We start from the raw sequence: 16,165 nt of genomic DNA, 5'->3' as shown, positions 1-16,165 counted from the left end.
TTGCATGGTTTCTATAATTGATAGCCTTTTTAATATCATCATTCCACCAGGCAGTTTCTTTAGGTTTTCTTATTTGGTTCTGTCGTCCACATACTTTTTCTGCTGTACCAACCACAACCTTCTTTAGAGTATCCCATTCTTCATCTACTAATTTCAGTTCTTCTCTCGGCAACAACCTGCGGACACCTTCCCTGATTTCTTCCTTTAACTTGGCTTGGTTAGTCGCCAAGAATAAGCTTTAATTCTTATGAAGATTCCTTTCAAAAGACAAGGTCATCAAAGTTGGTGAATCTCCCTATAGTCCTTTGTGGGCTGTAGGTTGAGCACCCCTGCTGTAGAGAAATGGGACAAGGATTGGACATTTTTTTCACACATTGCTTTACGTCGCACCGACACAGATAGGTCTTACGATGGGACAGAAAAGGCCTAGGAGTGGGAAGGAAGTAGCCGAGGTCTTAATTAAGGTACAGCCCCAACATTGTCCTGGTGTGAGAATGTGAAACCACGGAAAACCATCTTCAGGGCTGCCGACAGTGGGGTTTGAACCTACTACCTCCCGAATATTGGATACTGGCCGCACTTAAGCGACTGCAGCTATCGAGCTCAGTGGATAAACTATTTCCAAACAAATCTAAACTTCACGATTTCCAAGTGGTAAAAATGATATACTGTGAACATTAAGGATTATCATAATAATATGGCTTTAAATAGACTATGAAATGTGGTGTTACGGAAGAATGCTGAATTTGAGTAGGATGCAGCAGTTACGTAGAAATTAAAAGGTTAGCACAGTATAGGGTGACATGAAGAGCTGCATCAAATCAGTCTACGGACTGATGACTCAAACAACAACTACGCCTTCTACCTTCACAATACCTAACCGTGATGTAGAGGAGCATGAGGCAAATGAAAATGAAGGAGGATGATAGAGAGAGTGCAAAATTAAAGTAGGCCTATATGATTTTACTGCTGTAAAATTTCATACAAAAACAGGGTTTTTATTATTATTATTATTATTGTTACCGTGTTTTTGTGGTAGTTAAGCATGAAAGAAGGTGCTGGGTGGTGAATAGGTCTCAAGCTACTAAAGAGAAATTAAATTTTAAAATTTAACAAGGTTATATTTTCTTTTCAAAATTAGGTAACAACAAATAGAACAGGTACTTAGTAGCCGAAATACAACTTGAAATGTACAATTACAGGGATTAAAGAATTTGGGCTTCGAGCCCTGAAAACACAATTCTTGAGCAACTAGCTCAACTTTACGATATACCAATTTCAACAAAGGGGCAGAAGACCCCAATCAAACCCTGGAGCCCTTGCTCCAAATTACACAGCAAAGCCTCCTCAAGGCATACAACTCTCAGTTTTAGAAAAGAGCCACTCGCTTTTAAAGTTAAGCCTCTCCCAGGGCACACCAAACTCAACTTTCAAGTTGTCCTCAAAGGACATATACACAGGGGTAAAATACCCAACCTACTGAGGTCTATTAGGTGAGAAAAGATTAATACATGACCTCTAAAATACAACTTGAGAGGAGGCGAACTTGCACTCCTAATACACTTTGCTTAAGACCTACTTGGCACTAGGCCGTTAATACAAGGGCTAATCCCATACTACAGAGGTGACTTAATGGCAATTTACATTACATTACGGGAGGATTGGTTGAGAAAAATAAGTTCACCTCAAGACGATGTGAGTGGGAACTCGAGAGGGTTAGCACTCTCTATCCCATAATATCGCTTTACACGAGAATAGAAGAAAAGAGTAGTTACATTTTAGGAAAAGGTTACATGGTGGAAAACGCTTCGAACCCGCCGCGAGAGTTAAACTGCCGACCTAGCAAAAAAGAAGTTATTAATAGGCCATTACCTGGTGTTGAACGGCTGAAGAAGAAAGAGGCGCTTCCCGCCTCCTGCTATGTACTTAATACACTGAAAGATGGAACAGAAGTGGCCCGGAGACCCTAAAATCAGCAGTTTATATCCTCTCGCGGAAGATTCTAGGCGTTAGGGGAAAGAAAACACCCTCCCTCAAAGTTTTTATTGGTTCGGGAAAAGAAACCCCTACATAAAGGAAAAAGAAACACATTATTGGTGGAAAATTAATTAAAGAAATTCGGGATTGGCTAGATCCAAACTAAGGGGAAAAAGAGGGGTATACAGCCAACTTAAACAATGACAGAAGGAAATTTAACAAAGAACAAACTCTTGAAATAAAAATTTCTCCAACAAAATAGTTCTTTAACTCCGCACTAGGTCGCACTATTGTTGATCTTCAGTAGTGTCCTCTAGAAGAGAAAGTTCACACTTCTTACTTCAAGCGAAACAAAAACACATCAAAAGTGACACAGTTCAAAAACTCAAAATTTTCCACGTGGTGACATCTTCTGAGAAAGTAGAGAATTAATAGAATAGATAAAGTTCAACCTTCCTCCAGAAGAGGAGTTTCAACTGGCGCAACTTTTAAATAAACAGAGTAGAGGTGTACCGCCCGGTACAGACCTCCCCCCCCAAAAGTTCCTCCAGGGGTGACACATGAAATCAGTTTGAAACAAAGTCCAAGTAATGATGTTGATACGAAGATAGATAGCAGAAGCATTTACAAGATTTCTTAATTCAGTTTCAAAATGTTGTTGTTGCAGGTGAATGAAAGTCTTTATGTTTGTAGAATTTGAATTTCTGAAGATAAACTTTTAATACTTAAAGGTGAAGAAAAATTTTGCAATGTCCACCAAATATTGTTGTGGAATTCCGAAGTGTAGTTATTGCTTATGGTGACTGTCCATGTAGTTGATGTTGATGAAGTTGGATGGCCGGACCGGCCGTTGCAGCTTGCGTCCAAAAGGAGGCCGCTCGGACCCCTTAAGTACCCTGAGATACCGCTCGCCCGCACTATGAGGGGAGCAGAGGTGTTGAAGTACGCCGCGCCCGCGGTGAACAGATACAGGCTGCGGGCATGTAGCAGGACGTGCGCCGCACATCAGCCTTGGCCGGGGGGAGAGCTCCGGCTCGCCGTGCACATGTCGTCCTCGCTGGAGAGGAGGGGGCCCATCCCCCTCCCCAGTCGCTGCACGGCGCTGCGCGGCTGCGGGGGCGCTGAAACATTAAAGCTAGGCGGCAGAATTGTGTTGGACAATCATTTTCTTTGAGGGTACAGGCTTGTAGAGAGAGTGAGGGGCCAGCGGCGTGCAGATATTCATGGTATTCATTAAGCCACAGTGTAGAGTGGAGCAGGAGACGGGAGCGTGGTAATGGCCGTGGCAAAGACAGGATGGCAGTTTAATGGGTCGGGGCAGGTTTCACAAACATGCTTACATAAGAAACAAAATCCTATAGAAGGGGCAGAATGCCTTAAAAGTGAAACTCAAAAAAAAAATATAACCTTCATATCCTTTCAAAATAATATGAAGCAAGTTAACACAGAAATTACACCGGTTTCACCTGGGACAGGTGAACCCTAAATATCCTCTCGGTGGCTGGATTACTTAGCAATAAGGTAACCGGCGTAAGAAAATCGAGAATGATACAAGGCCCATGAAATCTGGGGGCAAGCTTGCCCGCGGGAACAAAATTTTTGACCATAACCTGGTCACCTACCTTCAAGGTGGTGGGTCTCCGTCCACGATCATACCTTTCTCTAACCTTTTCATGAGACACTTTAAGATTGGCTTTAGCCTTCTTCCAAAGATCTTTAATGTTATCCGGATCTATTGTCTCGGGCAGAATGTCATTCAGAGACCAGAGGTTAGAGAGCGGCGTGTTGGGAACGAACTTAAACATCAAAGAAGCTGGAGTAAATTTGTGAGATTCATGAACCGCCGAATTCAAAGCAAAAGCTAACCAATGCAGGGACGTGTCCCACCTGGAAGGATCTTCATGATGATAGGCAATAAGTGCGGACCTGAGATTACGGTTAACCCGTTCAGCCAGAGAAGGTTGAGGGTAATAAGCAGAAGTAGTTACATGAGAGATGGACAAGTCAAAACAGAATTTACGAAATAAATTTGATGTGAACGCCTTAGCATTATCAGATACAATATATTGACACGGACCAAAAGAAGCAAAAATAGAATTTAAGCAAGTAATGGTTGACTGAGCGGTAGCCAGCTTAGTCGGAAATAACCAGGAAAATCTTGTAAAACCATCTACACACACAAAGATGAACTTGTTGGCATTGCCCTTTGACTGGGGGAAGGGTCCCACATAATCAATATACAGGCGTTCCATGGGGCGCGATGCTTGATGCGAAGACAAGAGGCCTACCTTGGTGGACATGGTTGGTTTACTGAGCAAACAAGATTTACAAGCTTTTACAAGTTCACGGATTTCACCGTCCATACCTTTCCAGATGAACATTTCACGAATCTTTTCACGAGTTTTAAAGATACCCAGATGCCCTCCTAATGGGGTCTCATGATAATACTTGAAGATCATAGGTACAAGAACCGCTGGAACAACAACTTTCATCAACTTATCATGCCTCGAAGGGCAACATAGAACACCATTCCTCAGAACATAAGGGACAGCATGTTCCCCAGAAGAAAGGGTTTCCATTATAGGAGCCAGCGTCGGATCTTCACGTTGGTATTTCTCAATATCCCTAAAAAGCATGGGAGCATCTGTTAGGATGGCATTAACCTCGGATAGTATGGACTCGGAAGGTGATGAACTGTCGACCGGTTCGTGGGTTTCGACGTCGTTGTGAAACATACGGCTGAGTCCATCAGCAACAACATTTTCGGTACCTCTGATATGTCGTACATCAAATTGGAAGGCAGAAATACGGATGGCCCAACGGGCTATACGACCAGTACGACGCGGCCTACCTAAGACCCAGCTTAAGGCTTGATTATCTGTCTCCAGGTCGAATTTGACATGTTCCAGATAGAGACGGAACTTTTCTAAGGCGAATAAGACTGCCAACCCTTCGAGCTCATAGATGGAATACTTGGCTTCTTGAGCCGATAGAGTCCTAGATGCATAGGCGATGGGACGCCTCCCTAGTTCAGTCTCTTGAAGAAGGACTGCAGCTACAGCTGACGACGACGCGTCCGTTTGGACGATGAATTTCTTCGAGAAATCAGGCATAGCAAGTACAGGGGCATTACAGAGAGCTAATTTAAGATCTTCGAAAGCGGCTTGTTGAGAAGGTCCCCACTCGAATTTGATGCCTTTCCTACGAAGAAGGTTTAAGGGCGCCGCTCTATTAGCGAAGTTAGGAATAAACTTCCTGAAGAAATTCACCATACCAATGAATCTAGCGATACCTTTGATGTCCTTAGGAGGTTTAAAATCACGGATGGCCTGTGTTCTAGAATGATCGACAGCTACCCCATCGGGTGACACAATATGCCCTAGGAATGACATAGAGGGCTTAGCAAAGGCAACCTTGGACAACTTGACAGTTAACCCAGCCTTACGAAGGCGATTCAGAACTTCTCGCAGATGATCTAGATGTTCTTCAAAAGTCTCGGAAAATACGACGACATCATCCAAGTAGTGATATAAGTACTCAAATTTGATGTCGGAGAAGACCCTATCTAGTAGCCTAGTGAGCACAGCTGCCCCCGTGGGGAGCCCGAAAGGCACGCGGTTGTATTCGTATAAATTCCAGTCCGTGGCAAACGCTGTAAGATGTTTAGACTCCTCGGCAAGGGGAATTTGATTATAGGCCTGATTCAAGTCCAATATAGTGAAGAACTTGGCCTTTCGAAACCATGAAAAGCAAGAATGAAGGTCGGGAAGGGGCACAGATTGCAACACCACCTTCCGATTGAGAGCCCTGTAATCAATGACAGGCCTGAAGCCTCCTTGGGGTTTCGGGACTAGAAAAATAGGCGAAGAATACGCTGACTTAGAGGGCCTAATAATACCATCCTTCAACATCTGATCGATGATTTCTTTCAGAGCCTTCATTTTAGGTGGAGATAGCCTATACGGTGGAAAACGGACAGGAATTGAATCCGTGACCTCAATTTTGTATTCAATAAGGTCAGTAACACCAAGAGTATCAGAGAACACCTCGGGAAACGACTGACACAGTTTCCGAATACTATCAGCCTGCTCCTCAGGTAGATGTCTAAGGTCTAACAACATCTCATCCTGGGTTGGCGAAATAGATGAACATGATACAGAATTACACTTTAACAAGGGAATTCTACAATTGGACGCAAATCTGAATGTGCACGACCTACTCTGGAGATCGAGCACAAGACCAGTGTGAGAAATGAAGTCCGCTCCCAATATGATGGGGCAAGACAAACGCTTGGCCACAAACAATTTGATCTTCCATGTAAATTTAAAAACCCGAATTTTGACATGTAAGGAACCTAGAATTTCTAATGGAGATGAATTAGCCGAAACATATTTAACAGGAGATGAGTCATAGTCAGGGAGTTTACAAACAGATTTCAATTTAGAATACCAATCAGCCGAAATAATGGAACAAACACTGCCTGAATCTAAGAGAGCTGTTATAGGCTCGTTATTTAACTCAATCTTAAGAAAAGGAACAGGTGCGGGGGTATCCGCCGCAATCCTAAGACACTCTTTAGGGCATTCAAAAGATGAATTTGAAGGCTGGTCGTTCTCTGCATTTACAACCTGTTTACTAGGGGCTAAGTCTCGGGAAGATGGATTAGTCGGCTCAGCCGACGCCACTAGTCACTTTTTATTATTGGAATAGCTGGAATTTGCACCAGAAGTTGAGCAGGAGGGGGTGCTATTTGAGTTTGGGCAATTCTTGGCGATATGTGAAAAGGCCCCACACTTAAAACAGCCTTGTGATGACCCTGCTCCATTCCTTGTCCCACTTGACTTGATCAGAGGACACTTATTCCGCAGATGTTCAGGCGACCCGCAAGCATAACATTTACGGGGATTGACTGGTCGGCGAGGTGGAGGCCGAGTGTTACTAAAGGAAGGCGGGGGTTCTTTCGCGACACGCAAAGAATCGGCGTATCTAACTCCTTCCGCTGAGACGGCCAATGCTTCAAGTTCAGAGAAGGTTTGCGGACACGCCGCGAAACACAAATATGACCTGTAGGATGGCGAAATACCTTCTACAATAGCCTGCACAATCTGATCTTCAGGAAAGTGCAGAGCAAACACCCTAGTGTAGAATTTGATATCTTGAATGAAATCAGCCAAGTTTTCATCCAACCTCTGTACTCGATAATAGTATTTCTGAATAAGGGAGGACCTGGCCCTAGCCGGGATGAAGTTAGCTAGCAAATGGGCATGGAAATCCTCAATAGAAGATTGCTCAGCGATGGCTCTAACTATTTTGTCAGATAGAACACCAATAGCATAAGGATAGATAATTTGCAAAATTTGACATGGGGAAAGAGAAAACACAAGGGCATGATCCTGAAATTCCACTAGAAATCTTAAAAATGAAATTACGTCACTGGTGGTGTTGACGGAAAACTTAGAGATACCTCTAAGCAACATTGCCAATGGATGAGGCAAGCTGCTGAACCCAGGTGACATAGTCGTTAAAGGTTTCAATGGCAAAGAAGTTAATTCAGAGCGGATGTTACTCAATGACGCACGGCGTTCAGATTCGTTGTTCGATGGGGCAGAGATAGTTTGAGCAGCAACGGTTATCCTATTGACTTCTCCCTGAGGAGGCTCTTCCTCGTTACCTACATTCGCCGTGGCGGGTTGATCAGTTTTGGGAGGAGCTTCGCCGGTTAGCAATTGAGTGACCTTATTAGACAATTCAGAAATAGTTTCAAGGAGCGTATTAGCTTGCTTCCTCTGAACGTCATTCACCTTTAGAGACAACAGATCATTAACTCTATTTGCAAAGTGATACAGCCTGCCTTGCACACGCTTAATTTGATTAGGAGATGGATCGTTTTCATCAAAAAAGCTGACTACCGATGCAAGCCCAGTAATATTCTCGACAATCGTGGAAAGAGAGTCATCAATTTCTTTCTCTCCCAAATTGGGGATGGAAATGGGCAAATCAAGGGACTCTCTAAGCTTGTTAGTGTCTATTGCAACCGTGCCTCCAGATTGAACGTTTCTGATAGTTAACTCGTATATCAACTCCTCTTTGCGCAAGTAGTTAAGGAGGAGAACATCGCGAGGGCCGGGCATGATGACAGAACAATTTTGAAAAACTCAAAAAATTCCAGCAACTGAGAAAATTGTTAGAGTTCGAATCAAAGAAATGTTTAGCCGTCAAAAGGGGCTAAATTGAGACCCATTCAACCACGCTCTGCTACCACTTGTTACCGTGTTTTTGTGGTAGTTAAGCATGAAAGAAGGTGCTGGGTGGTGAATAGGTCTCAAGCTACTAAAGAGAAATTAAATTTTAAAATTTAACAAGGTTATATTTTCTTTTCAAAATTAGGTAACAACAAATAGAACAGGTACTTAGTAGCCGAAATACAACTTGAAATGTACAATTACAGGGATTAAAGAATTTGGGCTTCGAGCCCTGAAAACACAATTCTTGAGCAACTAGCTCAACTTTACGATATACCAATTTCAACAAAGGGGCAGAAGACCCCAATCAAACCCTGGAGCCCTTGCTCCAAATTACACAGCAAAGCCTCCTCAAGGCATACAACTCTCAGTTTTAGAAAAGAGCCACTCGCTTTTAAAGTTAAGCCTCTCCCAGGGCACACCAAACTCAACTTTCAAGTTGTCCTCAAAGGACATATACACAGGGGTAAAATACCCAACCTACTGAGGTCTATTAGGTGAGAAAAGATTAATACATGACCTCTAAAATACAACTTGAGAGGAGGCGAACTTGCACTCCTAATACACTTTGCTTAAGACCTACTTGGCACTAGGCCGTTAATACAAGGGCTAATCCCATACTACAGAGGTGACTTAATGGCAATTTACATTACATTACGGGAGGATTGGTTGAGAAAAATAAGTTCACCTCAAGACGATGTGAGTGGGAACTCGAGAGGGTTAGCACTCTCTATCCCATAATATCGCTTTACACGAGAATAGAAGAAAAGAGTAGTTACATTTTAGGAAAAGGTTACATGGTGGAAAACGCTTCGAACCCGCCGCGAGAGTTAAACTGCCGACCTAGCAAAAAAGAAGTTATTAATAGGCCATTACCTGGTGTTGAACGGCTGAAGAAGAAAGAGGCGCTTCCCGCCTCCTGCTATGTACTTAATACACTGAAAGATGGAACAGAAGTGGCCCGGAGACCCTAAAATCAGCAGTTTATATCCTCTCGCGGAAGATTCTAGGCGTTAGGGGAAAGAAAACACCCTCCCTCAAAGTTTTTATTGGTTCGGGAAAAGAAACCCCTACATAAAGGAAAAAGAAACACATTATTGGTGGAAAATTAATTAAAGAAATTCGGGATTGGCTAGATCCAAACTAAGGGGAAAAAGAGGGGTATACAGCCAACTTAAACAATGACAGAAGGAAATTTAACAAAGAACAAACTCTTGAAATAAAAATTTCTCCAACAAAATAGTTCTTTAACTCCGCACTAGGTCGCACTATTGTTGATCTTCAGTAGTGTCCTCTAGAAGAGAAAGTTCACACTTCTTACTTCAAGCGAAACAAAAACACATCAAAAGTGACACAGTTCAAAAACTCAAAATTTTCCACGTGGTGACATCTTCTGAGAAAGTAGAGAATTAATAGAATAGATAAAGTTCAACCTTCCTCCAGAAGAGGAGTTTCAACTGGCGCAACTTTTAAATAAACAGAGTAGAGGTGTACCGCCCGGTACAATTATTATAATTATAATTATATAATGATTACAGTTTTTATCTTTGATACAATGGATAGTTGGTTTATCTCTTTTTTGACATTTCAGAATGTGGTACCTCCCACAGAAAAATCTACAAAGTTCACAGGTACATCCAGGTACGTCCTAGGTAAGGTTCATGGTACCCTTTCATCTTGCAGATTTTATAGTGATAGCCCTGTATTGCCAGAGAGCTTACAAGTTGTAAATTGCCAGAGAGCTTACAAGTTGCCAGAGCTCTTGATTCATGCCTGTTTAAGATCGGTTCAACGTGACCTTTGTTGAATGAAATTCCAGCCAAATATCTTTATGCTTTTCCTCTCTTTTTTGTAGTACTCTTGTCTAGCAAAATGTAGCTGTAAGGTCAAATTTCGATTTATCTTCAACTAAGAATGCATCCAACAAAAAAAAGGGGGTTAGATATTTTTGTTTTGTTGGCAGCGTAGACACATATGAAAAAAAGTTTCTGAGAAAGGAAATAATTGTTGATAGTAAAGTTCACTTTGTCTTTCTGAAAAACGAAGATGCATCTGAGGCAGAGAAAGCACAAATTGTCCGAAAGGTAGTACTAGGATATTTGCTTTTGAGTTTGTCTCAGAATCTCCTTATAAACTTGCATGATCGGATTCACCCGGAAATATTATAATTGGATACAGATAGTGTCGAAATGGTGTTAACTAAGGGTAGTATTTAAGATGTTCATATGATAAGGAGATAAGATGCTTGACTAAGTGGTATATAATAAAATGATTATTTCTTCACATTGAATGTTTTATATTTCCACAATTCAATACTTCCAGATATAAATACAGTACATATGTCAGTACATGTTTCAGTCTGTGAGACCTTCTCTAGCTAATATTATGTGACTGATATCTATAATTCATGAGGGCAGCATATATGAGAAATACCTGCTAACAATGACAGTTGTTAGTACTGTGCATTAAAACTCATCCTTATCATTACTGTAGATCAGTTTGTTTAGAACTCAAAACAGTGATTGCTACCGGGACTGTTATGGTACCGTGCCAACATTTCCTATTGTTGAAAAATAGGCAAATGATCGGATTCACACTACCTGATCAGAATTACCCCATTTTTCGATACTGTTCTGTTCTTGAACTGATGTACCCCATAAGAATAAGACATCACTGGAACATTTTCTTGGATAGAACGTTATAAACATCACCAATTTACCTGGAAATGTCCAGTCTTGCGGTCATACTTCAGCAGTCCACTTCTGTCTAGATGGAGAGCAGCAGTGTGGATCAGGTCAGCACGGTATTGCTCCAGCAAAGGATCCTCCTTCATACGATCATGGGAGATGCCATACAGCGTTGGAGCACGAAGCAATCTATACGTTAAACATACAAATATTAAAGTTACAGAACTAGGTAGGAATGGGAAATTATAAGGATAAAATTACAAGAAAGCTTCTGCCACCAATATTTCACATCAGTACAGATCTGTTTTAACACTGAGAGGGCTAAGACGACTGATGATAATCATTGGGTAGAACAAAGTGTTATTCACATCTAGACCAGAGAGAGACATTTAAATGAGTTTCTATATTCTGCATCTATGCTTAAGCAGAAAGTATATTCACAAGGGGCACACCACTGAAACATGGTCAGTAGAATTAAAGTCTTGTAAAGGGTACTTAAATACTGGCAATTTAAAATAAAATAAAAATAGAGATAACGTTAAAGTGCCACGGCAACGAATCATTAAAATTAAATGGCATGAAGAAACATCAACAGGGGTGGGTCAGTCTGATGATATCTGGATTATTCGCTTGATCTTTTCTTCATTCCAATTTAAATATATATATAATAAAAAAATAGCAATACTAAAAATACTTATTAAGTATATAATTCAAATTTCATTTAAAGGGAAATAGCTTTTAATCTACACACACACACAATACATTAAATACCAAAATTGTAACAATTTTCGATGTTCATCAATATAAACTCTTATATTAAATAGTCAAGATTTTCTTTTTTTGTACGGTTACAGCCCTCACAGAAAACCCAAAAGCAAACAGCAATTAACAAGCACTATTGTTTTCCTACACAGTGATTGTATCATTTCCAAATAACATGAAATCTATATGAAATTTAAATTTTAAATATTCAATTACATAATCGGTTCATGGTGTGCGTTACTGTAGTCACGTTCTAGTTCGTGAACCATGGGTAACGGTTGAGTGGCCTAGTAAGTGGTCATGAGAGTCGGGATACCAGTTGCTATGGAACGGGAGTGGGCATCTCGGACATATTCTGAGTCATGGCCCTCCTTGTGCTCAGGCGGCTAGGACTATACAATTCACCGGTGGTCTATATAACCCGTTAGAGATGAGATCCTCACTTGGACTACGTGCAAGTAGGGTAGAAGCCTGCTTCATGAATTTACTGAGCTCAGAACATTTTAAGCAAGCCTCGGACCTATGGGAGTAACGGAGTCCCACTCCCATTTGACAGGCGAGGGACTCCTTGGAAATAACTTTGCGAACGAAATGGAATTCGATGGGGAGCTATCAATATTAATGGGGCTTATGGAAGAAACAAAGTAGAACTGGCTGAGTCAGCAAAGAGGATGCATCTGGATGTGCTAGGAGTAAGAGATATTCGGGTAAGGGGAGATAACAAGGAAGAGATAGGAGATTATAAAGTGTACTTGATGGGTGTTAGAAAGGGAAGGGCAGAGTCTGGGGTAGGGCTATTTAACAGGAATACCATTGAACTCAACATAATTTCTGTTAGGCACATAAATGAGCGAATGATGTGGGCAGATTTGGCTGCTGGAGGAATTAGGACTAGAATTATCTCCGTGTATTCACCATGTGAGGGTGCAGATGAGGATAAAGTTGACAAGTTTTATGAAGCATTGAGTGACATCATGGTCAGGGTCACCAGCAAGGATAGAATAGTGCTAATGGGCGATTTCAATGCGAGAGTTGGGAATAGAACTGAAGGATACGAAAGGGTGATTGGTAAATGTGGGGAAAATATGGAAGCTAATGGGAATGGGAAGCGTTTGCTGGACTTGTGCTAGTATGGGTTTAGCAGTTACGAATACATTCAGGGTATGATGCGCAAAGGTATCACCCAAATATCACTATAAAATTTGTCACAAATGGAACATAATAATTGCTTTTACACATATCAAGTGAAAAATCCCTGGCAAATTAAGAAATACCGTCGTTATTTGAGAAATATGAAAACATATTTAAGGCTTGTAGACAGGACTGGTTTATGTCGTACTACGCTGCTGGTGCCGTCTTTTGTTACTTTCTTCAGGTCCAGGGCTAGCACCGTGGAATGGGAGGGCTATGTCTGTGGATTCTCATTATCTTTGTCCATTCGCTGCTGGTGCCGTCTTTTGTTACTTTATTCAGGTCCAGGGCTAGCATCGTGGAATGGGAGTGCTATGTCTGTAGATTCTCATTATCTTTGGCCAGTACAAACAGCAAAATGGAGGTCAAAAGAAAAATAGCATGATCCCTGGACTAATAAATATTTTTATTTCTGTTCGAACGAAATCACTAGTCCACTGAATTTTTCTTATGTACATTGGCCATATCATTTTGTCGCCTATTAAATATTGCATATCGCGATACAATTCATGAAATGATGTCATTGACAAGTGAAGAATGAAACGAAAGCAAAGAACTTCAGTGAACACAGATATCACACACGAAATTGTTCAAAGTGTAAGACAAAAGACATACGTGTGTCACTGTGAGCGCAACACCAAATGTACTTGTAAAGTAGTAAAGTACGTATTAATATTCTCCAAAAAACATATATTTCTTAATTTGCCAGGGATTTTTCACTTGATATGTGTAAAAGTAATTATTATGTTCCATTTGTGACAAATTTTATAGTGATATTTAGGTGATACCAATGCGCACTATACCCATACATTCATCAAACATAAGGCTATTCACCACTACACAGGGGAAGCTAGGGGTACCAGATCCAAAACAGACTATATCTTAACCGACTTCGAATTCAGGAAATCTGTTAGGAATGTACAAGTTTTCCGGGGATTTTTCAATGATTCAGACCTAGAAAGTGAAATTTGTCTGCAAAAGAATAAGGGTAGAAAATCTCCAGGACGAGGAAATTAGACAGATGTACATGGATATGATTAGTGAGAAGTTTCGAAAAGTAGACAGTAAGCAGGTTCAGGATATAGAAAGAGAATGGGTGGCATACAGGGATGTTGTAGTAGAAACAGCAAGGGAATGCCTAGGAACAACTGTGTGTAAAGATGGGAAAGGGCAAATATCTTGGTGGAATGATGAAGTGAGAGCAGCCTGTAAACGTAAAAAGAAGGCTTATCAGAAATGGCTCCAAACAAGGGCCAAGGCAGACAGTTATTTGTACGTAGATGAAAGAAACAGAGCGAAACAAATAGTTGTTGAATCCAAAAAGAAGTCATGGGAAGATTTTGGTAATAACCTGGAAAGGCTAGGTCAAGCAGCAGGGAAACCTTTCTGGACAGTAATAAAGAATCTTAGGAAGGGAGGGAAAAAGGAAATGAACAGTGTTTTGAGTAATTCAGGTGAACTCATAATAGACCCCAGGGAATCACGGGAGAGGTGGAGGGAATATTTTGAACATCATCTCAATGTAAAAGGAAACCTTCCTGGTGGTGTTGCAAACAGCCAAGCTCATGGGGAGGAGGAAAATGATGTTGGTGAAATTACGCTTGAGGAAGTGGAAAGGATGGTAAATAAACTCCATTGTCATAAAGCAACAGGAACAGATGAAATTAGACCTGAAATGGTGAAGTATAGTGGGAAGGCAGGAATGAAATGGCTTCATAGAGTAGTAAAATTAGCATTGAGTGTTGGTAAGGTAGGTTCAGATTGGACAAAAACAGTAATTGCACCTATCTATAAGCAAGGGAACAGGAAGGATTGCAACAACTATCGAGGTATCTCATTAATTACTGTACCAGGCCAAGTATTCACTGGCATCTCGGAAGGGAGGGTGCGATCAGTCGTTGAGAGGAAGTTGGATGAAAACCAGTGTGGTTTCAGACCACAGAGGAGCTGTCAGGATCAGATCTTCAGTATGCGCCAGGTAATTGAAAAATGCTACGAGAGGAATAGGCCGTTGTATTTATGTTTTGTAGATCTAGAGAAGGCATATGACAGGGTACCAAGGGAAAAGATGTTCGCCATACTGGGGGACTATGGAATTAAAGGTAGATTATTAAAATCAATCAAAGGCATTTATGTTGACAATTGGGCTTCAGTGAGAATTGATGGCAGAACGAGTTCTTGGTTCAGGGTACTTGCAGGGGTTAGGCAAGGCTGTAATCTTTCACCTTTGCTGTTCGTAGTTTACATGGATCATTTGCTGAAAGGTATAAAATGGCAGGGAGGGATTCAGTTAGGTGGAAATGTAGTAAGCAGTCTGGCCTATGCTGATGGCTTGGTCTTAATGGCAGATTGAGCCGAAAGCCTGCAGTCTAATATTTTGGAACTTGAAAATAGGTGCAATGAGTATGGTATGAAAATTAGCCTTTTGAAGACTAAATTGATGTCAGTGGGTAAGAAATTCAACAGAATTGAATGTCAGATTGGTGATACAAAACTAGAACAGGTCGAGCGATAATTTCAATTATTTAGGTTGTGTGTTTTCCCAGGATGGTAATATAGTAAGTGAGATTGAATCAAGGTGTAGTAAAGCTAATGCAGTGAGCTCGCAGTTGCGATCAACAGTATTCTGTAAGAAGGAAGTTGGCTCCCAGACGAAACTGTCTTTACATCGGTCTGTTTTCAGGACCAACTTTGCTTTACAGGAGCAAAAGCTGGGTGGACTCGGGATATCTTATTCATAAGTTAGAAGTAACAGACATGAAAGTAGTGAGAATGATGGCTGGTACAAACAGGAGGGAACAATTGCAGGAGGGTACTCGGAACAAGGAGATAAAGGCTCGTTTATGAATGAACTCGATGGATGAAGCTGTACGCATAAACCGGCTTCGGTGGTGGGGTCATGTGCGGTGAATGGAGGAGGATAGGTTACCTAGGAGAATAATGGACTCTGTTATGGAGGGTAAGAGAAGTAGAGGTAGACCAAGACGACGATGTTTAGATTCAGTTTCTAACGATTTAAATTTAAGAGGTATAGAACTAAATGAGGGCACAGCACTAGTTGCAAATAGAGAATTGTGACGACGTTTAGTACATTCACAGTGGCTTGCGAACTGAACGCTGAAAGGCATAACAGTCTATAATGATTATGTATGTAATTACTTAATGAGTTTTGTACTGATTAATGAAATAGCTTAGATTTGATACATGGTTGCTGTTCTCTGCTTTTCTCTTCTTTTCTGAATTCATAATACAGTAGAAATTTATTATCTGGACCTTATCCAGACGTGAAGATCCCTTCCTTTTACT

The 16,165-nt window shown here is 41.1% G+C and overlaps 1 protein-coding gene across 1 annotated transcript in view; it reads right to left on the bottom strand.

Moving 5' to 3' along the window:
* Brr2 (U5 small nuclear ribonucleoprotein l(3)72Ab) overlaps positions 1-16,165 on the bottom strand; it is a 226,235-nt gene that overhangs the window by 72,162 nt on the left and 137,908 nt on the right. Inside the window, exon 17 of the mRNA XM_067135469.2 lies at positions 10,939-11,095. Coding sequence (XP_066991570.1) covers positions 10,939-11,095 — 157 coding nt within the window. The remainder of the gene's footprint in view (positions 1-10,938; positions 11,096-16,165) is intronic.

The sequence above is a fragment of the Anabrus simplex genome, chromosome 1 (genome assembly GCF_040414725.1).
Source record: "Anabrus simplex isolate iqAnaSimp1 chromosome 1, ASM4041472v1, whole genome shotgun sequence".
Lineage (NCBI taxonomy): Eukaryota > Metazoa > Arthropoda > Insecta > Orthoptera > Tettigoniidae > Anabrus > Anabrus simplex.
This window is presented reverse-complemented; position numbering and strand designations above follow the sequence as displayed.